The 26,996-nt window shown below is 43.9% G+C and overlaps 1 protein-coding gene and 1 pseudogene across 2 annotated transcripts in view; both read right to left on the reverse strand.

Annotated features, from left to right (window-relative positions):
- Positions 1-26,996, reverse strand: part of OSBPL10 (oxysterol binding protein like 10) — a 327,444-nt gene that overhangs the window by 206,732 nt on the left and 93,716 nt on the right. Inside the window, exons 1-3 of one of the 2 annotated variants that reach the window (XM_047769418.1) lie at positions 17,960-18,069; positions 12,894-13,069; positions 9,192-9,271 (exon numbers count right to left, since the gene is read on the reverse strand). In XM_047769418.1, the coding sequence (XP_047625374.1) occupies positions 9,192-9,271; positions 12,894-12,939 (126 nt within the window). In that variant the 5' untranslated portion in view covers positions 12,940-13,069; positions 17,960-18,069. Of the gene's footprint in view, positions 1-9,191; positions 9,272-12,893; positions 13,070-17,959; positions 18,070-26,996 lie in introns of those variants that run through there. The other variant, XM_047769412.1, reaches the window with a different exon arrangement.
- On the reverse strand, positions 5,228-5,792 carry LOC125137799 (40S ribosomal protein S7-like; annotated as a pseudogene).

The following is a 26,996-nucleotide window of genomic DNA, read 5'->3' on the forward strand; positions in this document are numbered from 1 at the left end:
ATATATGGAATCTAAAATATGACACAAAAGAACTTATCTATGAAATGAAAGCTGACTCACAGACATAGAGAACAAACTTGTAGTTGCCAATGTTGAAAGTTGGATTGGGAGTTCAGGATTACCAGAAGCAAACTATCACATACAGGATGAATAAACAACAATGTCCTACTATGGCACAGAAAGTATACGCAATATGCTGTGGTAAACCATATGAAAAAGAATATATATAACTGAGTAGCTTTGCTACACAGCAGAAATTTACACATTGTAAATCAACTATACTTCAATAAATTTTTTTTAAACAGTGTTAGGGACTGCATCACTAGTGCCAGCTATCACGGGCAGGTCCTCACTGGACATGAACTTGCTGGGGCTGCCAGAGGAGAATAAGAGATGCCTCACCCAGTCCTGGGGCTGCCAGACCCCAGCCCCCACTGAGGAGCCGGCACTTTAACACCAAGAAGCCTCACATGAACTGTTCGCCAACTATCATTCTAGGGGTTGGGGAAAAAAAAAAAAAGAAAAATACTTGTATTTGGGCAGCTCTGGCATGAATATTTATATAAACTCTCCATGAAATGGAGTAGCTTTGCTGCTCCTCCAAGACCTCTTAATGCTTACAATTTAAATTTTAAATCCTGTATTAGACAATCATCTTCCTCCACGACCAAATGCGCATAAGACTGAACCCTGAAATTTGCATTTTAATTTAGAATTACCTAGCAAGGACGGTGAGTCCTGACCACACACCAATCTGATCTAACCAGTGTCTTCAAACGTTTCACAGACAAAATTTCCCGACAAAATTCCCAGGGACCTCCTGTCTTCCTAAGTCAATGTGGTGGTCTGGGTTTGCTCTCAGGGAGCACCTGATCCTGTACAGAAGTCAGACAGGAAACCGGATCCCTGGAGCCAGAAGCAGCAATTCAGGAACGGAGCAAGGCCTCGGCCTGAGAGCCCAGAGAAAGGCCTTTCAAATACAATGAGTATTATAAACTATTACAAATGTCCCCAACATCTACTTTTCCTTAATATCCTCATCGATTTTTTTTTAAAAGCTGCATTTTAGCAGTAAAGACTTTCCGTTTCCTCAACTGCCCATCTGGATCTAAACGAGAGCAGGACAAGGAATAAGGGGTGACAAGTGACTAGAAGATAAAGCCTAAAGGAGATTCTGGAAATGTCCCAAGACACAAGTCTCAGATGATGCCCTCACACATTCACTATAAAGAGAAAGCAACCCAAAGACAGAGTAGGCATATGGCCAAAGCCTCGTCTCAGCATCCATCCTCAGGCGAGGTGAGCTCCCCAGGAGAAGCAGTATGTGCTTTTCGTGCACACTCGTGTATGGAAAGGACTGGAGGGGAGTTCCCGTCCTGGCTCAGTGGGTTAAGAATCCAACACAGTATCCCTGAGGATTTGGTTCAATCCCTGGCCTCCATCAGTGGATTAAGGACCTGGTACTGCAGCAAGCTGTGGGGTAGGTCACAGATGAGGCCAGATTCTGTATTGCTGTGCCTGTGGTGTAAACCGCAGCTGCAGCTTCGATTTGACTCCTAGCTCAGGATGCAGGTGTGGCCTTAAAAAAAGGGAAAAACAGACAGGAGGGATGGCCCCTCTACATGGAGTCATGTGATCGCCTTCTAGTTCTCTACACAGAAAAGGATGTACACCCAAATGGCATCATCACAGATTAGGTCTGGAGCTGGAATTGGGGGTGATTTTCGTCTCTTCTTTATACTTTCCTATCTTATTAGTGTTTTGTGTTGTGCATAATATGCACTTTTTTTTTTTTTTTACAGGAATGCTTACTTCCATTTTGGGGAAAACAATGCCTTCACAAGCTGTCAGCTGTCAACACCTGACAAGAGTATGTTCGTAGTGGAGATGGGGGCGCTTGTCAGAAAGGAGGCGGCTGGAGTTCCCGTTGTGGCGCAGTGGTTAACGAATCCAACTAGGAACCATGAGGTTGCGGGTTTGGTCCCTGCCCTTGCTCAGTGGGTTAACGATCCGGCGTTGCCCTGAGCTGTAGTGTAGGTTGCAGACGCGGCTCGGATCCCGAGTTGCTGTGGCTCTGGCACAGGCCAGCGGCTACAGCTCCAATTAGATCCTAGCCTGGGAACCTCCATATGCCGCAGAAGTGGCCCAAAGAAATAGCAAAAAAAAAAAACAAAAACAAAAACAATGTATAAAAAAAAAAGAAAGAAAGAAAGGAGGCGGCTGAGGCAAAAGGGAGCTGTCCCCAGAGTTTAGCCCCACAACTCTCTCCCTGTCATCATGGACTTGGTTGGAGACTTTATTTCTACAGGTACTGAAAATCATCCCCTCCTGTCACTTGTCATCCTTTAGGGCTGAAAGTCAGGGGAGAGTACTAATGCCCTATTAGTATCGGAAGAAACAAGTGAACTGAGTTTATGAGTCGCCCCGACAAGTGAATCCACTTCCATGTCCAGAAAAGAAAAAAATCAAAGAAATATTAAAATATATGAATACAGTAAAACTGTAGCAAGCCAGAACCCTCACAGAAAAAGTCATTGTGAATAGTTTCATGGATTCCTGGCAGTTTGCACCAAAAATGGGTTCAGATGTGATACACACACACACACACACACACACACACACACACACACACACACACAATGGAATACTATTCAGTCATGAAAAAACACCAAAATAATGCCATTTGTAGCAATGTGGACAGACACTAGAGATTATCATACTAGGTGAAGTAAGTCAGAAAGAAAGAGACAAATACCACATCACTCATATGTGGAATCTAAAATATGACACAAATGAGCCTATCTACAAAACAGAAATAGACTCACAGACATAGAGAACAGACTTGTGGTTACCGAGGGGGAAGGATGAGGGAGGGGAGGATTGGGAGCTTGGGATTAGCAGATGCAAACTATCAGATTTAGAATGGATAGACAAGAGGTCCTACTATATAGCATAGGGAACTATATCCAATCTCCTGGGATAGACCACAATGGAAAGGAATATTAAAAAGAATGTAGAGGCACAACACTGTAAGTCAACTATACCTTAATTTTTTTAAAGTATATGTGTGTAAAAACAAAGTCACTTTACTGTACAGTAGGAATTAGCACATTGTAGATCAACTACACGTTAATAAAAAATATATTTAAAAATTGTATAAAAATAAAGGTTTTGCCCTAACCTAAAAACAACAGATGTAGTAAATCTCCACCAAGGTGAGCCTCTAAAAATTCTCTTAATTAGTCAGAATGAAAGCCAATAAAACTAGTCTTCAAAATCTGATTGTCCTTTCAATGATTTTCTAATCACTTGACTACTGCCCTCATTATACCACTCTTCACACAGGGCAAAGGTAACAGGGAAACTGCATCATTCATAAGTTCCTCCAACTCCCCCCATATCCCCAAATATTGGCTGCCATTGATTCTGAATGTTCCTGAGTTCTCTGTGTGGTCATTTGAAAATAATGAAGCCTACAGGAAAGCAGACATATACCCCCAAATGGATCAAAAGCACACCTGTCTTCCCTGAGGAGTTTGCCAAAAGGCCCAGGACAGGACTGGTCATCTTTAAAGCTCTTTACAGCTCCAGAACCCTGTCTGGAATCTGGTTTATCCCGTGATTCTCATCAAGGTGAGTTTGAATGATAAGCCATTTCATCTGCCTAATATTTGATCCAAGGAATACCTGATTTGATTTGATTTTTTGTCTTTTTAGGGCTGCATACGTGGCATATGGAGGTTCCCAGGCTAGGGGTTGCATTGGAGCTGCAGCCTCCAGCCTACACCACAGCCACAGCAATTCCAGATCCTTAATGAACTTTGCGAGGTTGGGGATTGAACCTGCATCCACTGAGATTCATTTCCACTGAGCCACGATGGGAACACCGGAATGCCTGATTTTAAATTTAAAGGGTTTTTTTTGGTTTGTTTTTGGTTTTTTTGGCCATGCCCATGGCACTCAGAAGTTCCTGAGTGAGGGATCAAACTTGCAACACAGCAATTAGCTGAGCCACTGCAGGGACAATGCTAGATTCTCAACCAGCTGAGCCACCAGGGAACTCCAAATTAAAAGTGTTTTACAAGTAAAGTTCCAAGCAGCTGTAGGGAGAGTATTCTCCACAATCTACTAGGGAAGGATTTGCCTGCTAAGAGAAAATGAAGAGGAACCCAGGGAAAAGAAGGCTTACCAAGTATTCCTAACAACCGCAATGCAAATTTAGCAGGCATCCCACAGTTAACTGGATATCAAGTTTACATCCATTTTAAACCTAACTTCATTTTCACTACTTACTTCTACCTGAGCAGATTTGGCCTTCATCATGCTTCTGCTGAAGAATCAGGTCTGTTCACAATTTAAAAATTATTATTCCCTAATTGATCACAGTTGCTATGCTATTAATAAGTGGTGGTAGCAATAATCTCGTCTCCAGTTCTCAAATAAGGAGTCCTACAGCCCCTAACTTCTAAATCATCCTTTATTTTTGTTTCAATATTAACAGATTAATCTGTATTATTGAAATCACTCCTTCAGAAAATCTTCAAATTCTCCAATTTATAAGACCACTAGGATATCATTACCTTTCTGGTCTGCAGTGATCCCTCAAAGCACCAAAGCAGTTTGCATCAGTTTCCCAACCTCAGTTCTTAGACTCAGAACAAATTTCAGATGAATTACTGATTTAAAAATGACAACTGGGGAGTTCCCGTCGTGGCTCAGTGGTTAACGAATCCGACTAGGAACCATGAGGTTGCAGGTTGGATCCCTGGCCTTGCTCAGTGGGTTAAGGATCCAGCGTTGCCATGAGCTGTGGTGTAGGTCTCAGACGCAGCTTGGATCCAGCGTTGCTGTGGCTCTGGCGTAGGCCGGTGGCTACAGCTCCAATTCGACCCCTAGCCTGGGAACCTCCATATGCTGCGGGAGCGGCCCTAGAAAAGGCAAAAAGACAAAAATAAATAAATAAATAAATAAAAATGACAACTGGATTATAAACTCAGAGTTCTCTTGTGGCACAGCAGGTTAAGGATCCAGCATCATCACTATAGCAGCTTGGGTCACTGCTGTGGCGCAGGTTCCATCCCTGGCCTAGGAACTTTCATATGTTTTGTGCACAGCCAAAAAGCTTTCAACTCACTGAAAGAAAACTGAAGAATGTTTTCATAATTTTGGAGCAGAGAAGCTCTTTTCTTTTTTTCTTGTGAATAGTATGTTATTTAGTCATTTCTGTTTACTTTGAGAATTCAAAATTAACATCCTTGCCCATGAGCTTCTTCTAGACACCAGAAAATGTTTCAACCTTGTGCTCCATGTTGTTGTGCTGTGCTTTGTCCAAATGGATTATTATGAGGCAGCTGCTGTCCAGCTTCACACAGATTCTCTTGCCCACGATCCCCCTCAGGAAAATCAAGTCCTCCAGGATGGCATTGGGCATAGCTGTTGGCGTGAAGCTCCTGGGATGCTTTTGCTTATTTTTTTGTACTGCTTTTTCAAGTTGGCTTAGGCAGAATTCTCCCCTGAGTGATGAAGACAACATGCTTCCCAAGGAACAACTTCTCCAACTCCTGCACGAGCCAGACTTGGATTTTCCAGAAAGACTTCAGTTGGGGAATGGGAACAAAGATAACAGCTTTCCGACCACCACCAACTTCAATTTCCTTGGCAGCCGCAATGTTCAGCTCATGCTGCTGGGCCTTGAGGTCTGAGTTCATCTCCAGCTCCTGGGAGATGGTGGACTTGAACTCATCTGACTTCTCAGTATTGGGCTTCATGATCTTCGTGCTGGAGCTGAACATGGCCTGGACCTTGGTGATGCTGGCAACACTTGTTGCCACCACCAACACTCGTAGGCCTAGGAAGAGAGCTCTTTCCTTTCTTTTCTTTTTTGTTTTTACAGTCACACCTGCGGCATATGGAGGGTCCCAGGCTAAGGGTCAAATTGGAACTGCAGCTGCCAGTCTATGACCTACACTGCAGCTTGTGGCAATGCCAGATCCTTAATCCACTGAACAAGGCCAAGGTACAAACCCACATCCTCATGGACACTGTCAGGTTCTTAACCCACTGAGCCATGACAGGAACTCCAGAGAAGTTTTTTCTAAATATGATGCAAATCCAAAAGCCAAATAGGAAAATACCCATAAATGTAACTACAAAAATATACTACATAGCAAAAAAATATATTCAAAGTCAAAATATAAACCTGCTAGGAGAAAAACAGCTACAGTGCAAATGACAGGCAAAGGACAAGTATATTTAACATATATAGAACTACTGCAAATCAAGAAGATGAATTCAGTAGAAACATGGGTGAAGGATACAAATAACTATTTTGCAGAAAAGAAATACAAGTAGCCAATAAACATCTGAAAACATATTTGGCCCCAGTCATTATTTTAGAAGTGAAAATGAAAGTAACAGAAGGTCCATTTTTTAATCTGTGAGACTATCAAAAACTGAATGTTAATAGGAGCTATGATTAGTTGGGGAGGGGACACCCTTAAACACACAGAAGTGATGGAAGTACAAATTAGCACAATTTTTTTTTCTTTTGGCAGAACCTACAGCATGCAAAGTTTCCACGCCAGGGATCCGAACCTGTGCCACAGCAATGACAATGCCAGATCCTTAACCCACTGAGCCACAAGGGAACTCTGAGGTATGTCCTTTTTATTTTACCCCTTTCTGTTCTATTTTATAAAGACTAAAAAGATATGTGTAAAAAATGTTTATACTGCTCTGCCTAGGTGTTTATAAAATACTGGTGAAATGCCTGGAACTCCTACTGTAATTCCTGGAAAATAAAGGAAGCCAGGGGAAAACGGCTTTAGAAGTGGAGCTCTAAATACAGTTCCCAGATTCCACTTGGGTCAAGTCAAGAAGGGAGTTAAAGAAAGTGCAAAGGTAGTAAGCGAGCCAAGGAGACGTCTTCAGAAAGAAAAAATGAATAAAATCTTTGTGAAGAAGTCATTTCAGGTTGTATTTGGAGGCAGAATGGGGAATATAACTAAGCAAGACATTTCCCATGGCCTTAGGCAAGAGATCAGTCAAGTTACAGTAAATGTAATCCTGAGAAGTTTTTCTTTTCTTTTCTTTTCTTTTTTTTCTTTTTAGGGCCGCACCTGCACCATATGGAGGTTTCCAGGCTAGGGGTTCAATTAAAGCTGTAGCCACCGACCTACACCACAGCTCACGGCAACGCCGGATCCTCAACTCACTGAGTGAGGCCAAGGATCAAACCCAAGTCCTCATGGACACCAGTTGGGTTGGTTAACTGCTGAATCACAACAGGAATCCCTGGAACCCTAAGGAGTTTTAAGTGTGGGTCTTCCCATCAGACACATAGAATACAGAAAAAGACTGCAACTGAATGTAACTAAATCTGAGCATAGGATAATGTTCAAATCTTCAATAATAATGTTATAATGATACGGAGTTCTGGTCGTGGCTCAGCAGAAACAAATATGACTAGTATCCATGAGGACGCAGGTTCAATCCCTGGCCTCACTCAGTGGGTTAAGGATCTGGCATTTCTGTGAACCATGGTGTAGGTCTCAGATGCAGCTCAGATCCCACGTTGCTGTGGCTGTGGTGTAGGCTGGCAGCTGTAGCTCCAATTGGACCCCTAGCCTGGGAACCTCCATATACTGCAGGTGGGGTCCTAAAAAAGACCAAATGTTATAATGACATAACATTTTTTTTTTCTTTTCTTTGGCACCTTGTGGCATAAGGAGCTCCTAGGCAAGGAACTGAGCCACATCTGGGCCAGAGCTGCAACCCATGCCACAGCTGCAGGAACACTGGATCCTTAACCCACAGCTGCAGAGACACCATCCATCCCACTGTACCATAGCAGGAACTCCAGAATGTTCATTTAACAAATATTTATTCCTCTGAATAAATTAATTTTCCAATTATTTCTTATATATATATGTATATAAGTATAGTTGATTTACAAGATTGTGTTAGTTTCAGGTGTACAGCAAAGTGATTCAGTGTTTTTTATTTAAGATTATATTCCATCATAAATTATGACAAGACATTGACTATAATCCCCAGTGCTATATAGTAAAGCTTTGTCGTTTATCTGTTTTATGTATAGTAGTGTCTATCTGCTAATCCCATACTCCTAATGTGTCCCTCCCTCCCTCTCATTTTTGATAACCATAAATTTGTTTTCTATGTCTGTTGAGTCCATTTATTTTGTATATAGATTCATTTGTATTATTTTTCTACATATAAGCATGATAGTGCTTATCATGCTTATATGCATTTGGCTTTCTCTGTCTGACATATTTATTTCCTATATTTAATGACAGGAGATCCTCCAAATAATCCAGGAAAATGCCTACCTCCTATCTCCCAGCCCATGCACATCTTTTTTCCTGTTTCTGGCTTCACCCATGGCACATGGAAGTTCCTAGGCCAGGAACACATGTTGCAAGCCACATCTGCAACCTATGCCACAGCTGTGGTAACCCACTGTGCCAGGGATTGAATCGGCAATGCCAAGAGACAAGAAGGATCATTAACCCACTGTCCCACAGTGGGAACTCTAATTTTTTTTTTTTTTTTTTTGGCTGTGCCTGTGTCATGTGGAAATTCCCAGACCAGGGATCAAACCTGAGCCACAGCAGTGACAACGCTGGATCACTAACCCAATGAGCCACCAGGGAACTCCTCCCCTGCACATCTGACCCAAGATCTTATATAAATGAATCCAGTGGAGCAACTAACTCACACAGGGATGCCAAACCACCCAAAAACATTCTTAAACATTTAAATGCAGAAGCTCCCTGCAAAGCACTTAATCAGTTCGGGGATCTCGGTTTATTTAAAGATCAGGACAAAGAGTCTTCACCAACAGTAAACCTGACTTAGCTGCCACAGTGAAACCATTTGCTCAAGCTTCTCCACAGGCCAATTAACAGCTGCCTCAACAAACAATACAGAAAGCACTGGAAGCATCTTTCCAGAATCAGTTCTAATAAAGTGTGCCCCTGCACTCTACCTACAAGCGAACCCTCCCACTTTTCTCTGGCTTTAAACGTCTTATGTAGCAGGATAAGTATGAACCCATGATTGTGGAGAACTTAGAACAAGGAAAACAACTTCCCCAAAGCAGCAGATCACTGAGCTGAAGGGGAGTGCTCCAGGTGGCTGCAATACCCCCTGCCTCCCTGGGGGTCACTTACCTTAGAATTCGTCTCCATGTGGTACTTGGCACAGGCCCGAAGCTGAGTCACCCAGAATTGTTTCTCTTTTGCATCAGCAGCTAAAATAGAGAAAGAAAGGCTTACAGCAATTGTGCCCAAACACACCCACCCTCTTTCTACACCCACCTGAGGGGGTGGGGGCCTGGGGATGAAGAGCAGAGGAAGGTGAGAAAGGCAAACGCAGGTTGTACCCACACCGAAAAGCAAACACTAAATCAACCCAAAATTCCCTCCTAAATCATGTTTAAAACATTCTGAAACGTCTAAGGACAATGTTGCCATTTCTTTTAACATCTTTTGAAAAAGTCTTTAAAAAGCATCAGGGAAAAGGAAACATGCTTATTTTAAAATGCCCTCGACCATAGGTGGCTAATACGAGGATCAAATATGCTATTTTGGGGCCCTTGGTTATCTATCGGAATTGTACTCTGGAGTTATCAGCCTTACAAAATAAGTGTTCAATTGAATTACTTTTCTTGACTAACCCAAGGCATGCAGAAGTTCCAGAGCCAGGGATCAAACCCACAGCAGTGATGATGCAGGATCTTTAACCCACTGAGCCATCAGGGAACTTCTGAATTACTTTTTTTTTTTTTTTTTTTTTGCTTTTGAGGGCTGCATCTGTGGCATACAGAAGCTCACAGACTATAGATCGAATCAAAGCTGCAGCTGCCACTCTATGCCACAGCAACGTGGGATCCAAGTCATGTCTGCGAATTACACTGCAACTCAGAGCCACGCTGGATCCTTAATCCACTGATTGAGGCCAGGGATCAAATCTGCATCCTCATGGATACCAGTCAGATTCATTTCTGCCATGCCACAACAAGAACTCCCACTAGTCAGGTTCTTAACCTGCTGAGCCACAATGGGAACTCCTGAATTACCATTTTAGTATGTGTTCTCAAGGATTCTTATTATGACTGGACAAAACAATGTACTCAATACTGCCTTATAGACCCACAAACTTGCCCCAAAAAGCCACTTAAGGACAAGTCACTTGCATGGTCACAATCTTCCATCTACACCCCCATCTCTCAAATATATGAAATTATCTCGAGAGATCAAAAGTAACAGATTCCAATGATATCTAAATTCATTTAACTGCATAACTCACTGCATAAATATTTTAATATCAACTGCAGAAATGTTGACTATGGAGAAAACAGAATGACTCCCCTAGAAATTTGTATTATTTACAGAAACGGGCCTAAGTGTCATTTGTCAATAAAACCCAACTTCAGCTGGAACTTCAAGGGAAGAAATTGAGAGGTGTAGACCAGCCTAAGACTAGGCAAAGTCCACTTCCAAAGAAAAAGGATTTCTGCAACAAATAAAGCCTTTTTCCTTAGGAAACACTTAGAATTGCCAAAGGCTCTGTATACAAAACATTCTCTAAATCTGTGCATCTATTGACATCCAGATTCTACTCAATGTAGAGTGAGTGTGAAATGAGAAAACCAACACCTAGATCCTAGCAGAATGGGCTAAGAACCACAGGAAGGCAGAAATTTACCTTGCCTTTGATGTAGTGGGTAAGTTTTTAAGCTAAATTTAGCCCATGTGATTATGCAGATAATGAAACTTTTATGTTTGCTATTAAAACTACCCTTAAAAAGAAGAAGCCTTAGTTTAGTTATCCAGAGAGTGACAATTACTAAAATGCAAAGGTGGCAGTGGGCTGGGGATCTGGTGTTGTCCTTGCAGAGGCTCTGGTCACCGCTTTGGCGCAGGTTCAGTCCTTGTCCTGGGAACTTCCACCTGCTGTGGGTGTGGCTCCAAATATTAAATAAATAAATAAAAGGCAAAAGGAGATGGCTCAATTGTCAGACTGTTTGGGCTATTTTTTTGTATGGGTCTGTGTCATTTATAAAACACTGGGGGAGGAGTTCCCATCGTGGCTCAGTGGTTAACGAATCCGACTAGGAACCACGAGGTTGTGGGTTCGATCCCTGGCCTCACTCAGTGGGTTAAGGATCTGGCGTTGCCGTGAGCTGTGGTGTAGGTCACAGACATGGCTTGGATCCTGTGTTGCTGTGGCTCTGGCGTAGGCGGGCAGCTGTAGCCCCGATTAGACCTCTAGCCCAGGAACTGCCAAGGGTGTGGCCCTAGAAAAAGACAAAAAGCAAACAAACAAAAAACACTAGGGGAGAGGGGAAGTGCCATACTTAATGCTGTACTTTTCACCTGCTATTGTTTCTGCTCTGACAATTGATTAAGCAATAAACAGCAAAGCGGAACGAAGGACCATACCATATAAATCACACTCTGCATTAATCTCTAAGAGAACATGAATCTTCACGGTTCCCTCAAACTGAAAAACTTTCTTCAACTATTTTTATTTCATAGGTTTGGAAGTTGTTTTATAGATCCTGAAATACGACTTGTACATAGATAATAAAGGAACCTCCGCTGAGCCCACCCCTTGGTAGCAAAGCTTGGAGGAAGGACAGGAGATGGTCAGTTGAAGCCTTCAGGCGGGCTTTAAAGATGCTGGCCCATCATTGCTATCCTCCAGGTCAAGAAGAGAGAACAAGGGGCTTTTTTTTTTTTTTTTTTGTACTCAGCCCTTCCTTGGAGAAAAATGTTATGCAAGAGGCAGAATTATCAACCACCTCTAATAGTTAATACACACTTTTCTCAGATCCTAATAACACTGACTCTGTGTGTGTGTGCGCATGCATGCAAACGTGCATTTGGGTTTTTATTTTGTCATTTTGTTTTCAAAATGTTTGTTTAATCAGAAGAAGATTGACAATTTTGATGGTGATGCACTAGTAACAGAATGCTAGAAGAGTCTAGCAATCAAGTTACACCACTGCAGTCAAATCTGGCCCATCTAAAAAGCTGTGCAGTGGATGTGCCTCGGGGTGGCAGGACCTACAGTTCTGGTCAAATGCTGGGCTCCCCGAGATCCACAGAGGATGCTGAGACGACCTCAACTTTCCAGAGGCAAAGAGAAGGTAGAGAAAGTAGACAAGAGGAAATAACACTAGTTGGCTCTCATCAGGTTCTAATGCCACAATGAGTTAAAAGTCTAAATGAAGCCACCTTTTACTAAGAGCTGGTTCTAGAGAAATTTTGAGGGGAGGCTACAATAACCTTTCCAAGGCTTATTTTGTCCAGAGAGCACAGTCCCATGGACACCGGAGTGAAGATTCACCTGTAAGGTCCAAGAAAGTGTATACTGAGCTAATATGAAAAGTCTGCCAAAGTTCAAAGGCTCAGCTGGTGTGGCCATCACTCACCTTTCCCTTGTCCTTAATTCCCCAGTTAATTAGGACTAAACACCTCCTAATGTGAGCTCCACTCCCCACCCTGGGGGTAGGGAAGGCAGTGTCTGTCACCAGAGTCCTCAAACACAGGCAAATGTTAAAAGTAATTAACAAAAACAAAATCAGGGGTTCCCATGGAAATGAATCTGACTAGTATCCATGAGGATGCAGGTTCGATTCCTGACCTCGCTCAGTGGGTTAAGGATCTGGCGTTGCCGTGAGCTGTGGTGTAGGTCGCAGATGTGGCTCAGATCCCACGTTGCTGTGGCTCTGGTGTAGGCCAGAGCTATCCATTGGACCCTTCACCTGGGAACCTCCATATGCCATGGGTGTGGCCCTAAAAAGACAAAAAAAAAAAATCAAAAGCCACATCACTATGGTAACAGCAAACCCCTGCAGGCCGTACCTCTCAGTTTGTACATCTCCCCATTGGCAGAGTACACAACCAGCATGTGGGGTGCTTCGTCACTCAGGGACACGATGGCACCAGATAGAGACAGGGCTCCCCGAGGCTTCTGGTGCTTGCTCTGCTCATTCACAAAATATTGCAGGATGCCAGCCTCAAAATCCAGCACAAAGTACCTGTGCAGAGAGAACGACAGTGCATCAGTTTTCTCTCCCAGCAGAGAAGAACAGGACTGTACTCTTGGGTCACCATCAAGGCTCCTGATCCAGGAAGCTGGAGACTAGAAGTCCCTGCCAGGTGCCTGCAGGCGTCATCCCCAGGTCAGGAGAGAGCATTGGGTTCTTAAGTCAGATGGAGCTTATCACAGCCCTGGAGCAAGGGCCAGGCTCCTTCAGGATCCCAGCAATGCCCTTGAGTACAGACTCAGCTAACAGGCTCCACCTGACTTCCCAGCAACAGCTGGGGTTCACATCCAGGAAGCAGCAAGCAGGGCCAGACTCCTGCTGGAGGATGTGGTTAGGGTCAGAGCTCAGGGGCCCCCTGGGGAACTGGAGGTGCTCACAAATCCTCCCTTCCCACCCACAGGGGGGTACCCTCCAGAGGGCCCTTTGTAGATCACTTTTCACACAAGGAGCAAGAATCCCCTCCACCCTAGGAGGCCTCAATGCCACCAGACTCTTACCAGAAGAAAAACAGCAACTGCTAATTGCCTAAATCATTCAAACAAATCTTGGTAGCCAAGTACCTGGCCCATTTATTTTCACAGTCTATCACCAGGACATACTCAAAGACAACTGCCTCTTCCTCATCAGGGCAAGATGTCTCCATTCCAGACCCACATTCGTCCTGGGCCCCCCACTTCCCCAAAGGCTCAGCTCAGCCCCTGTGGACTTCTCAGCCTCTGGCTTTCAGTTCCACTCATGCTGGCTCACCCAGCTGCCTCCCACCATGGGGCTCAGGGCTCGTGCTCTTTCCCGACCTGGAGCAGTGACTCAAAGTGATGGTCGGCAAACTATTACCAGCCTGCTCCCCCCATCAAAACCTCTCCTGCAATTGGGCTTTGCCTCAACATCCAACTTCGTGGTCAGTGGGTTTGTCTCATTAAAGAGGCCAAACGTTGTCTGACACACAGGGTGCACACAAGCCATGGAATAGTTCTTCAATCAATCACAGCATAATTAAGAGGGTGGGGGTGGGGGCCAGCAAGTCCTTATCAGTTTGAGAAATACTTGTGATCCCATGCCTAGACTACAGTTCCCTCCCCGTCTCTCTTTCTTATTTTTTGGCAGGCCCTAGGCACGTGCAGTTCCCAGGCCAGGGATCAGATCCTAGCCACTGCAGTTGCAACCAAAGCCAAAGCTGTGGCAATGCAGGATCCTTAACACACCTCGCTGGACCAAGGATCGAACCTGCGTCCCACCATTCCCAAGATGCTGCCTATTCCGTTGCGCCACACCAGGAACTCTGGATCTTTTTTTTTTTTTACCCTTAAGCACCATGAACCAACAAAGCTGACAAACCTCTGACCTGACAGACATCATTCCCCCCCTCCACCCCATTTTACAGGCACTGAGACTCAAAGAAACTCAAATCCAAGTCCTGGTTGTCTGTGTCCAAATCCATGCCAGGCTCACTCCAGCAATCACATACTCTCCTTCTAGGGTCACGAAAGCCCTCCCTTGTCACTTTCTCCGTGTCACCTCTCCTGTAGCCACTTAGGTACTTCATTCTACAAATCTTCCAAACCTTCCTCTCCAACAGAGCTGGCAGAGCTGAAAGCCCCTATGCCTGGCAACAGAGGCCCCGATTCATCCCCTTCTCATGAAGCAGGTGCAGCGAATTTAGTCACACCTGACTCCCTCCCCTCAAACTCCAAGTCCTCTAAAGAATCTTCCACTTTTAAGTATTTGTAATATTCCAATGTTCTGGCCAAGACTATTACTCTTTTTTTACCCCTCTCCTTTCCTTCCATCTCTCCAGTCACAATAATAAGGACATACTTCTGGTTTCCACAATTAGCGTGGCTAAATCATGACACAAAAATGCATTCACAGACCACAATTATTCAGAGCGTGGTCCCTCGCCCAGCAATATCAGCATCACCTGGGAGCTTGTTTGAAATGTAAGTTGTTGCCCTCCTCCCCGCCCCCAAGACCTACTGAACCAGAAACACCGGGGGAAGGTCCCAGGAAGCTTCTAGGTCATTCTGATGCAGCTCAAGTTTGAGAAGCCCTGGCTCCAACTATAGCTCATCACCAAATGCCTATCTTCCTCTCCTAGGAGATAGGCAGAATACATTTCCTACGTTACTGAGCTGCAGCCAACAGAATGTGAACAGAAGTAAGGCAGGCCAGGCCCGTAACACATAGACAGACAGATGCTCGAGTGCACGCACGCACAGACACACACACACATACATACACACTGACTGAAATGGAGACACCCTGCAGGGCAACTCAACATGTGTGGCAAAGACACAAGAGGGAAGAAGCCTGGATCCCTGAATCTCCACCTGGAAGGGAATCACCTGCTAAAACCCAAATCATTTTTACCTGGATGAAAAAGAAGCTTCTACTTATTGGATTGCAAAGATCTGTTACAGCAGCCAGCCTGACCAATGCCCAAAAAAACCTTTTTTACACATCTGTTTTCATGTCCTTCTATTTGAAATTTTCTCACCCTCCTTTCTGTGATGTGAAACGAGAGAAGAACTGGGGTCACTTCTGAGCCACGAGTGGTCGTATTATTCAAAGGCTGAGCCTGCCTTCTCGTTAGGAGTAAATATTTTCAACCTATATTTAATGACCTATATTTAATGTCCCTGTGACTGCAGCTGTGCAGACAGCATGAGGAGCAATGATCCTTACGAGTGTTGGGAAGGGAAACCAGCTCAAACTACAACATGCTGTGTCTCCACCAGCCCCCCCACACACACCCCAAAGCACCCTGGCAGAACTTCAGTGTTCCCCATCTATCAAATGCCCCCTTTACACAGCGGGAAGCAGAAAAGGTAGTGGATAACCTGAATAGTCTTCAAGGAAAATGCACAAGCTCTCCATTCTCTTGACCACCCCATCTACCCTGTGTCATTGGCTGGGATGGAGAAAGGGCTTATTAATAATACCTTTGTCCTCTACCAACCCATCAACCTGTCCCCTGCCAGCCTTCCTCTCTCCCAGAGGCAGCTTCACAAATGCATCCCATCCAAACCAATCATATATTTACAAAAGACATTATTAAAAAGCTGGTATCAAAAAATGAAATGAATGCTAGATGGTTTTTTTTTTTCCAATAAGGATGACAGAATAACTAACTGAGGTCACATTATGCAGGATACAGGAACACAGTAATGATTTTTCACATCACCTATTTCAAAATGACATCTTAATTCTAACCTCCTGCCTCAGGTGGGGAAAAAAAAAAACATATTTCCACTGCTTCCTAAAATAATTTCAGTGCAAGTGCAGAGGTCTGAATCACGTGCACTAAGCAAGGTCATCAATAATTTACTCCTTTTGTAAAGACAGTTAAGAATTCGATCCTATTTGGAAAGGAGTGATGGGAGAATATCTGATTAAAAATGACAACAGACTAAACAGGAAGTCTTCTTTCAGGATGGCCTTTGAACATTGAGTTAGCTTGTGTCTCATGCAGGTAGAAGTGTCCATACAGCATCAAGAAGGACAATGCCGGAGTTCCCGTCGTGGCGCAGTGGTTAATGAATCCGACTAGGAACCATGAGGTTGCGGGTTCGGTCCCTGCCCTTGCTCAGTGGGTTAACGATCCGGCGTTGCTGTGAGCTGTGGTGTAGGTTGCAGACGCGGCTCGGATCCTGAGTTGCTGTGGCTCTGGCGTAGGCCGGTGGCTACAGCTCCGATTCAACCCCTAGCCTGGGAACCTCCATATGCCGCGGGAGCAGCCCAAGAAATAGCAACAACAACAACAACAACAAAAAAAAAAAAAAAAAAAAAAAAAAGGACAATGCCTCTGGGTCACATTCCCTGGAAGGAAAGAAATTACATTTGGTTCCCCACGGGGTTAGGGCTCTGTCAGGTATCACTGTTAGGAGCCTGCAGCTCTATCTATAAGTCTCAGCTTTCATTCTAAATGGGAAAGTTAACTGTACTTCTGGACAAGGCTTCATTAAACCAAGTGCAAATGCCATATAAAATCCTGAAACATTCTTAAAGGTCTTCCCTTCTGGAGAAATGGGTAAGATAAACCTAATTCCTAGTAGGTTCTTTTCCAATTAATGTCTTGAGCTATAGAGGGCAACTCGATGTGCAGGTGAGCTTAACTGTATACAGAGGGAGCATATTTGATGTGCTATGTTAACAAATCCAAGAGGGTGCTGAGAGAAAAGGGAGGGCATGAGGAGAGAAAAACTATGAAAAGAGCCATCCATCCTGATCAGGCCAGCTTCGGGGTGGCAGCCTCACCCCATCCCAAAGCTGGAGCCCAGTGGCAGGCCTGCATAGGTAGGGCTGAGGAATGGCCACCTCCTGCGGCTGTGCTTCAGACAAGCCTGATGCTTTGGGAACAACATGAGAGCATGTGCACACGTAGACATACCTGAGTGCGAGCACATGCGTATTCATGCTTACTTGTACACACAGCAAAGCCGCCACCCCTACCCATCACTACTTTCCAAACCCTGCATCACTGAGGATCACTTATCCACACGTGAAGGCTTTTCTTTTTTTTTCTTTCTTTTGTCTATTTAGGGCCGTACCTGCAGCAGATGGACGTTCTTGGGCTAGGGGTCAAATCAGAGCTGTAGCCATCAGCCTACACCACAGCAACACCAGATCCAATCCACATCTGTGACCTACGCCACAGCTCACAGCAACACACGATCCTTAACCCACTGAGCAAGGCCAGGGATCAAACCCGCGTTCTCCTGGATACTAGTCTGGTTCTTAACCCAGTGAGCCACAGTGAAACCCCACACCTGTAGCCTTTTAACACTTAATCCCCACCCCCACCCCCGATCCCCCCTGCCGCTTGACATGGTTTCATTAAGCTTCAACCTTAGGATCTACAAGTTGAAAACTAGACATCTTTACCTTGGAAGGAGGGAGACACACCAACAGCCATCAGCCTCATCCAGTTTGGAGCAGAAAAAGGGAAAGGATTGAGGCCGTGGGAAGGGTGGGAGGCAGGCAGCTCATGGATGACAAGAGGCAGAAGTCAAGAGCCAACTACAGGAGGATGACAAACAGGAAAAAATGCAGTAAAAAAAAAAAAAAAAAAAAACTCTGGAAGACGAACTTCACTAGATGAGTTGCTGCTGCTGACAAAAAGCTAATATCACTTCATCTAAACTTAAAAGTGAAAATCAAAACAACAAGAGGAAAAAGGCTTGAGGAGGGAGGTGACTGCCGGCTCCTTGATGCCTGAGCAGAAACCTCTCATACCCAAGTTATTTTTTCAAGGGGGGAAGTCAAGATCCTTCCTTTAGCTGCCTTCCCATTCACAGACATGTTCAGCCCCTCCTCCGTACCAGGCAGGAGACCCGGCCCACTCAGGCCCACCCACTTCCACTTTGGCAGAAGACTGGAACCAAGCTCCCAGCTGGCCGTAGTCATCCTTCCTTCTGAGATGTGCCTCACCTTCCCAGGCCCTCTGTGTTTTGCTTTGTTGTGTTTCTCCCACAGTATTTGTTAATTATTTATCAAGAGAAGCTGTTCCTTAGCCCAGATATCCACACTTACTAGCTCAGGAACATAGTTCCGTGACAAACTTCCATGGAACTCTACCCAAAGAAATTCTTCACATTCCAAAGTCACTTTGCACCCTGAAAGACAACAGCCTTCCTCACTTCCTTGAAATCTTTCATGGCATCATTATTTCTGTAGAAATCTGTCTGTGCCAGGCCTTCTGTCTTCTGAGAAGTCCCTGCTCAGACTGCCCACCTGCACCTTGGCCTGACCACGGCAACAGTGACCTTGCTCTTCAGCTAAAGATCCTTCTCTGGGTTTGAGGAACTGACTGCCTGACTCGGAATCTCAGTCCACCCCACCCCATGCCCCGAAAAAGGGAGTTCCTGTCGTGGCTCAGCAGTAACAAACCTGACTAGTATCCAAGAGACCCGGGTTCGATCCTCGGCCCCGCTCAGTGAGTTAAGGACCCAGCGTTGCCGTGAGCTGTGATGCAGATCCAAGACGTGGCTCAGATCTGAAGTTGCTGTGGCTGTGGTGTAGGCCAGCAGCTGCAGCTCTGATTAGACCCCTTGCCTGGGAACCTCCGTATGCGGCAGGTATGGCCTTAAAAAGACAAAAAAAAAAAAAAAAAGAGAGAGAGAGAGAGAGAGAGAGAACCCTAGTCCACACCCCACCAACACACCAAAATGGCAGCGGCTTTCTCTTTCCAGCCCTAGGTATCCTCCCCTCCCCCTGCAGCCCTCGTGGTGGAGGGCAGGCCTTGCCTGATGCAGGAGCAGAGGGGTGGGGAGTGGTCTTCCCAGCACTGCACACAATTCTCCAGCTTTCAGCTGCCTTCCAACTCCCTCCTTTCACAACCATCTGAAATGCCAGCATTTCTGAGAGCTAGAATCACCATGTTTCGAAAACTTCCAACCTACCGCTTAATTACAGAAAATAAAAATTCAGGGAAAATCAGCAAAGCAAAGCGTACTCAGTATGTGAAGGGACAGGGGATATCAAATTGTGGCTGGATTTCCCTAAATTTACCTTAGATCTTCAAAATTGCTATCATCTGCTGATCACTGATTGAACACGTCTCATCTTCAAAAACAAACATATCCAAGTTCTCCCAAAAGTTACTTCCGTGAAGCCACCCATCTCACATTAGAGAGGGTGTCTCTGCCTCTCCAGGTAGCCTGGGACACCTTGGTCATCCTGACCTCCTCCATCTCAGAAGGGTTCACACTCAAAACTCTTAGAGTTTCTGGCTTGGGAGAGGATACACCTTCCAGAATTTCTCTCCCGATAACCAAACTTCTTGGAGAGGAAGACATGGGATCCTGGACCAAAACCCCACATGTGACAAGGTTCACTGGCACAGCACCTGCAGGCAACTCTGGGCTTTTTTATTTGGTTTTTGTTTTGTTTTGTTTTGTTTTTTGCTTTTTTTCTACCATACAGCATGGTGACCCAGTTACACATACATGTATACATTCTTTTGTCTCACATTATCATGCTCCATCATAAGTGACTAGACATAGTTCCCAGTGCTACACAGCAGGATCTCATTGCTCATTCCAAAGGCAATAGTCTGCATCTATTAATCCCAAGCTCCCAATCCATCCCACTCCCCCCCCACCCCCCACAAGCAACCACAAGTCTATTCTCCAAGTCCATGATTTTCTTTTCTGCAGAAAGGTTCATTTGTGCCATATATTAGATTCCAGATATAAGTGATATCATATGGTATTTGTCTTTTCCTTTTTGACTTACTTCACTCAGTATGAGAGTTTCTAGTTCCATCCATGTTGCTGCAAATGGCATTATTTTGTTCTTTTTATGGCTGAGTAGTATTCCATTACGTCTATATACCACATCTTGCTAATCCAATCATCTGTCATGGACATCCAGCAGGCAACTTTAATCCCAGCCAAGCATTCGGGTCTGGAATCCTCTCAACTCACAGAACATGGGGCAATAGTGAGAGAAATGTAGTGGCCTTCTGACATCTCTCAGCTGCCTGCTATTCAGTCTGCCCTCTGAGGCTGCCATGTGGCTACCAGCCCCAAACCACTAAGTTGGAGATTCCAATACACTCCATAAGGTACTAAATTGTCAGAGGACTCTAAGGCATGTCACCAACCAGGGGATAAAGAGATTTGCTATTACATAAGAACTTGAGCCACTATTAAACATATCCAGGAATGCACTACAAGTTCACCATCAAACATATCAGAGAAACAGCATGGTCTATGGCCTGTCTCTAGCAGAACCATCATGCCGGCCTTCAGTTGTCTTAAAAATATAAACTGAATCACTGATAAAAAATATTACTGATGTTTATAGAGCACTTTCCATGTGTCACACATTGTATCATGCTGCCGTTTTAGCTCATTTACAACTCCCAGCAGTCCTAGGAAGTAGATGTGAGCAAAACGCCTTTCTGCAGATGAAAATTTCACACACAGGAAGGTAATCATGTGCTCAAGATATTATCTTAGAGAGGAAATGACATGGCTAGGCGTTAAGCCAGGCAATCCAGCCTTACAGCCCACAGCCCTAATCTATTAAGAAATTTTGTGTTGATTAAAATAGTTTTCACTGCTGAGATGCCAAAATATAGAATCAAAGGTGGCAGATATATAATTTTTAAAAATATAACACAATCAGATTAGGAGAATTTAGAATTCTCCTATTGCCCCAAAATTGGACAGATATGCAGAAAACAAATGGGAATATAAAGATTCAAAATAACATATTCCCAAGTTTTATCTTAAATTTTACTAATATTTTATTTTTTGTCTTTCTAAGGTCGCATCCACGGCATATGGCAATTCCCAGGCTAGGGGTTCAACTGGAGGTGTAGTCACCAGCCTACGCCACAGCCACAGCAATGCCAGATCCAAGGCACGTCTGCGACCTACACCAAGCTCACAGCAATGCCAGATCCTTAACCCACTGAGCGAGGCCAGGGATCGAACCCACGTCCTCATGGACACTAATCGGGTTCGTGAACCGCTGAGCCACGACAGGAACTCCTCTACCAATATTTTAAATTTTACACATCCCGAAGTTCCCTTAGGGATCAGCTGATAACGAACCTGACTAGCATCTGTGAGGAAGTGGGTCTGATCCCTGGCCTTGCTCGGTGGGTTAAGGATCTGGCATTACCATGAGCTGTGGTGTAGATCACAGACATGGCTCTGATCCCATGTTGCTGTGGCTGTGGGGTGGGCTGGTGGTTACAGCTCTGATTCAACCCCTGGCCTTGGAACCTCCATATGCCGTGGGTGCAGCCCTAAAAAAAAAAAAAAAAAAAAACCCAAAAAGACAAAAAAAATAAAATAAATTTTACACATCCCAATGAAAGATGTAACTTCTTTTTAAATGTACATGGAACATTTTGCAAAATGTTGGCGAAAAAAACCAAACATCAAAAAGTAGAACTTTTAGGAGTTCCCATCGTGGCTCAGAGATAACAAACCAGACTAGTATCCATGAGGATATGGGTTTGATCCCTGGCCTCGCTCAGTGGGTTAAGGATCCCACATTGCCATGAGATGTGGTGTGGGTTGCAGACATGGCTCAGATCTGGCAATGCTGTGGCTGTGGCATAGGCTGGCAGCTACAGCTCCGATTCAGCCCCTAGCCTGGGAACTTCCACATGCTTCACATGAGGCACTAAAAAAAGCACACAAAAAAGTAGAAATTTTACAATGTTTAAAGATTTATAAATCTTTATACCTCATAGCAAAATAAACATCTGACATGTTAAATACATTAATAAAAAACACACACACACAAAAAAAAGGAGTTCCCGTGGTGGCGCAGTGGATAACGAATCCGACTAGGAACCATGAGGTTGCGGGTTCAATCCCTGGCCTTGCTCAGTGGGTTAATGATCCGGCGTTGCCGTGAGCTGTGGTGTAGGTCGCAGACGTAGCTTGGATCCCACGTTGCTGTGGCTCTGGCATAGGCCGGTGGCTACAGCTCCGATTGGACCCCTAGCCTGGGAACCTCCATATGCCGAGGGAGCGGCCCTAGAAGAGGCAAAAAGACCGAAAAAAAAAAACTAATAGTATTAGGTTTAATAATTTATATTATGGAGTTGCTGTTGTGGTTCAGAACATTACGAACCTGATTAGTACCCATGTGGATGGGGGTTACATACCTAGCCTCGCTCAGCAGGTTAAGGATCCGGCATCACCACAGCTGTGGTATAAATTGCAGATGCGGCTCAGATCCAGTGTTACTGTGGCTGTGGTGAAGGCTGGCAGCTGCAGCTCTGATGTGACCCTAGTCTGGGAAAATTTCATATGCCGTGGGTGCAGCCCTAAAAAAAGTAATAATAATAATAATTATAACAAATATTATACATAATTTTACCAAACTGTATAACAATATTATTAGTAGAAAATATGGGTGGATATTTTGAAACTATTAGAGTGGAGAGGGCATGCTATTAGGAGAAGCAAAACCATAAAAAAAAGTAGTGACGTATGTTTCTAAATTCTTAAAAGACCTCCAATTAAAAAATGATCCATAAGTAAAATTAAAAGACAATCAATAAAGTAGAGAAGTTTTTTCATGTGCCTGCTTTTTGTCTTCTTTTTTTCCTTTTTGTTTTTATGGCCACATTTGTGGCATATGGAAGTTCTCAGGCTAGGGGTTCAACCAGAGCTACAGGTGCTAGCCTGTACCACAGCCACAGCAATGCCAGATCCTTAGCCCACTAAGCGAGGCCAGGGATTGAACCTGCATCCTCACAAAGACTATGTCAGGTTCTTAACCCACTGAGCCACAATAGGAACTCCTAGAGTTTTAAAAAAGAACATTAAAGTGTCTTGCCTTCTAAAAAGAATGTTTCTTACAGTCTGGGTCAGCTATTTCCTCCTCCTGAATCAGTCAGGAAACTTGCTTAAAATGTAAATTCCTGACTTCTATCCCATACTTAGAGAATCAGAATCTTTGTGGCTGAGAACGCAAAATAAGGAATATGAACATCAAAGTTTCCCTCAACCTTCCTAAAGTAGAAAAACCAGTGCAGGAGTTCCCATTGTGGCTCAGCAATAATGAATCCAACTATTATCGTGAAGACAAAGGTTCAATCCCTGGCCTCACTCAGTGGGTTAAGGATCCGGTGTTGCCATAAGCTGTGGTGTAGGTAGCAGATGCGGCTCGGATCCTGCATTGCTGCGGCTGTGGTATAGGCCAGCAGCTACAGCTCTAATTCAGCCCTTAGCCTGGGAACTTCCATGTGCCCCAGATGCAGCCCTAAAAAGCAAAAAATAAAACCAAACGAAACCAGGGCAAAATTGAGTCAGAATAACTGTGACAGTGTTATTCATCACCCTGTTTTTTTCTGATTTTTCCAGCTTTTCCCTCTAATCGTTCATTCAGCAAAGATCTCAGCACTACAGACCCATACAACCAAGAGATGAGAAGTGTGCACCAACCTCACTTTTGGTCAAAAGCCCTGCTCCTAAATCACATCAGCTCAGGAGGTGGGTACTGCAGCTCTGTCACTTTGGAAGTATTTCCGAGAAAGATTTAAAGAAAAGTTACAAGTCACTAGGCCTAAAGTTCCTGAGAAATTAGATCATCACACAGCACCTTGTAGGTGCTCACCTATTCAAGGGGCCCCAGGGCGAGGCCAAATGAAACGCGTGTAGATTCAGGGCCGTCAACCCAGTGGCTGCTGCCTCAGGAACCACAAAATAAAGCATCAGTAGGGGTCAAAGTGAACTTTTAACACCAGGTTTGATGCTCTGCGCTTGGATTTGATCTATGATGAGACTCTATCTGCTTTTAAGGAGCAGGTGATTTAATACCAGGAGCCAGAACTGAGAAGTTTCTAACAAGGGTTCTTATAGGCTTGCAGAATATCACCCCAACATCACCCTCCGAACTCCAATTAACTTTTAAGTTTCCAGGGCCATTGGGCGACAACTTCAATTATTACTTTAATTCAACTGTAAAATATCAAGACCCATCTGAATGCTCACAATTCATTTTTATCCTTGCCATTGACAACCCAGGGAATTTACCTGGGAATCCTGGAGACAAAATGAGTTGTTTGTTTGTTTCTTTTCTTTTTGGCCGCCTCAAGATATATGGAGTTCCCGGGCCAGGGATCAGATTCGAGCTGCAGTTGCAATCTCACCACAGCTGGGGTAACACCCACTGTGCCAGTCTAGGGATTGAACCTGCATCCTGGTGCTACAGAGACATACCCATCCTGTTGCACCACAATAGGAACTCCAAGATGGGCTGAGTCTTGATTTAAGTCTCTGCTTTACCTACACAAAGCTTGAACCTACCCATCAAGTCACTGAAAAGGATTCTGACACTGGCTAAAGCTCTGGAGCAAAGATGGGTGGGCTGCCCCAGCCTGGTGCCCACCAGGATGGAGAGAGAGATGAGAAGCTGGTCTGTGCAGACCAAAGAAGTAGTCAGAATCAAAAGCAGCTTTCTCCACGAATACCCAACCAAGTCAGGCCCTAAACTCCACTGTCCCTGGATCACAATATCCTTTATTTTTCCCTAGGGGTTTACACAGCGTAGAGGGAAGAGGTGGGATCTGGCAGCAGGAGATCCGACCAGATCTGGGGTTTTCAAATTTTTGCTACACCAGAATCTCCTGGAAGACTGCTAAAACACAAGTCCCTTCCTCAGATTCAGGAGGTCTGGGTGGAGCCAGAGAATTTGATGCTACAGGTAGGTCCACGCCTTTTTTTTTTTTTTTTTGCCTCAGCTGAGAGATGTTCTCACAAAAGTTCCCAGAGCCAGAGATTGAACCCAAGCCACAGCAGTAACAATGCCAGATCCTTAACCCACTGAGACACCAGGGAACCCCAGGACCACATCTTGAGAGCCACTGATTTTCCCTTTTGTGACCTTGGCCAAGGGGCTTATCCACTCTGAATCTTGATGCCCACATCTAAAAAAGCAGAAAACCAGCTAATTTTCTTTTGAACCATTCCACCACCGCTGTGCCTCAAGGCCTGTCTAGGGGTAAAACAAGAACTTCCAGAAGTCCTTATCACATTTCCAAATGCAGACATGAAGTCGGATCCCATGTGCAGATTGCACTGTATCAGCAGTTTAGTTAATTGACTACAAAGCCAACAAGTCAGAATTTAAAACAAGAGCCTGTATTTGCTCTTTTCCAGAGGTGCCATGGCAATGCAGTTTGGTAAGGTTCTTATAATGCAGTCAGCCGCACCAGGTTTTGGGATACGGATGAAGCATTGTGGGTACATTTACTCATTCTATGGTTAAAGAACAGAGAATCTATATCAACCCAGCTTTTTTTTTTTTTTTAAGAAGTTAGCTTTGGTTCCAAAAGTAAGTTTCATTTCCAAGAATTCACCCATTTCTTAAACCTAATTAAACTTACAAGTTTTTGTACAACAAACAAAACCATAAAAAAAAAAAAAAGACAACCCAAAGAATGGGAGAAAATCTTTGCAAATAAAGCGACTGATAAGGGATTAATCTCTAAAATATACAAACATCTCATGAAGCTTTATATTAAAAAAAAAAAACAATCAAAAAATGAGCAGATCTAAATAGACATTTCTCCAAAGACAGACTGATAGCCAAAAAGCACATGAAAAGATGCTCAACATCTACGTATTAGAGGAACGCAAATCAAAACCACGAGGTGCCACCTTACACCAGTTAGAATGGCCATCATCACAAAGTTTACAAGTAATAAATGCTAGAAAGGGTGTGGAAAAAAGGGAACTCTCCTACACTGTTTCTGGGAAAGTAAATTGGCACAACCACTATGGAATAGTATGGCAGCTCCTCAGAAAACTAAAAACAGAATTATCATATGACCCAGCAATCCCACTCCCAGGCATATATCCGGAGAAAACCATAATTCAAAAAGATACATGCACCTCAATGTTCACTGCAGCACTATTTACAATAGCCAAGACATGGAAACAACCTAGGTATCCATTGACAGAGGAATGGATAAATAAGATGTACATATATACAGTGGAATATTACTCAGCCATAAAAAGAACAAAATAATGCCAATTGCAGCAATATGGATGGAACCAGACATTATCACACTAAGTGAAGTCAGACAAATATCATATATTACTTATATGTGGAATCTAATTAAAAGTGATACAAATGAACTCACAAAACAGAAACAAACTCACAGATCTCAAAATCAAAGTTATGGCTACCAAAAGGGAACATGGGGAGAAGGGGAAAATTAGGAGGTTGGGATTAACACATACACACTTCTATATATAAAAAAATAACTAACTAGGACCTGTTGTATACCACAGAGAACTTTACTCAATATTCTATAAAAACCTATACTGGGAAAAAAATTCCAAAAAGAATGGATCTATGTATACATATTGACTTTGCTGTATTCATGAAACTAATACAACATTGTGAATCAACTATACTCCAATGAAAATTTTTTAAAATT

Source organism: Phacochoerus africanus, chromosome 1 (genome assembly GCF_016906955.1).
Source record: "Phacochoerus africanus isolate WHEZ1 chromosome 1, ROS_Pafr_v1, whole genome shotgun sequence".
In the NCBI taxonomy this organism is placed as follows: Eukaryota; Metazoa; Chordata; class Mammalia; order Artiodactyla; family Suidae; genus Phacochoerus; species Phacochoerus africanus.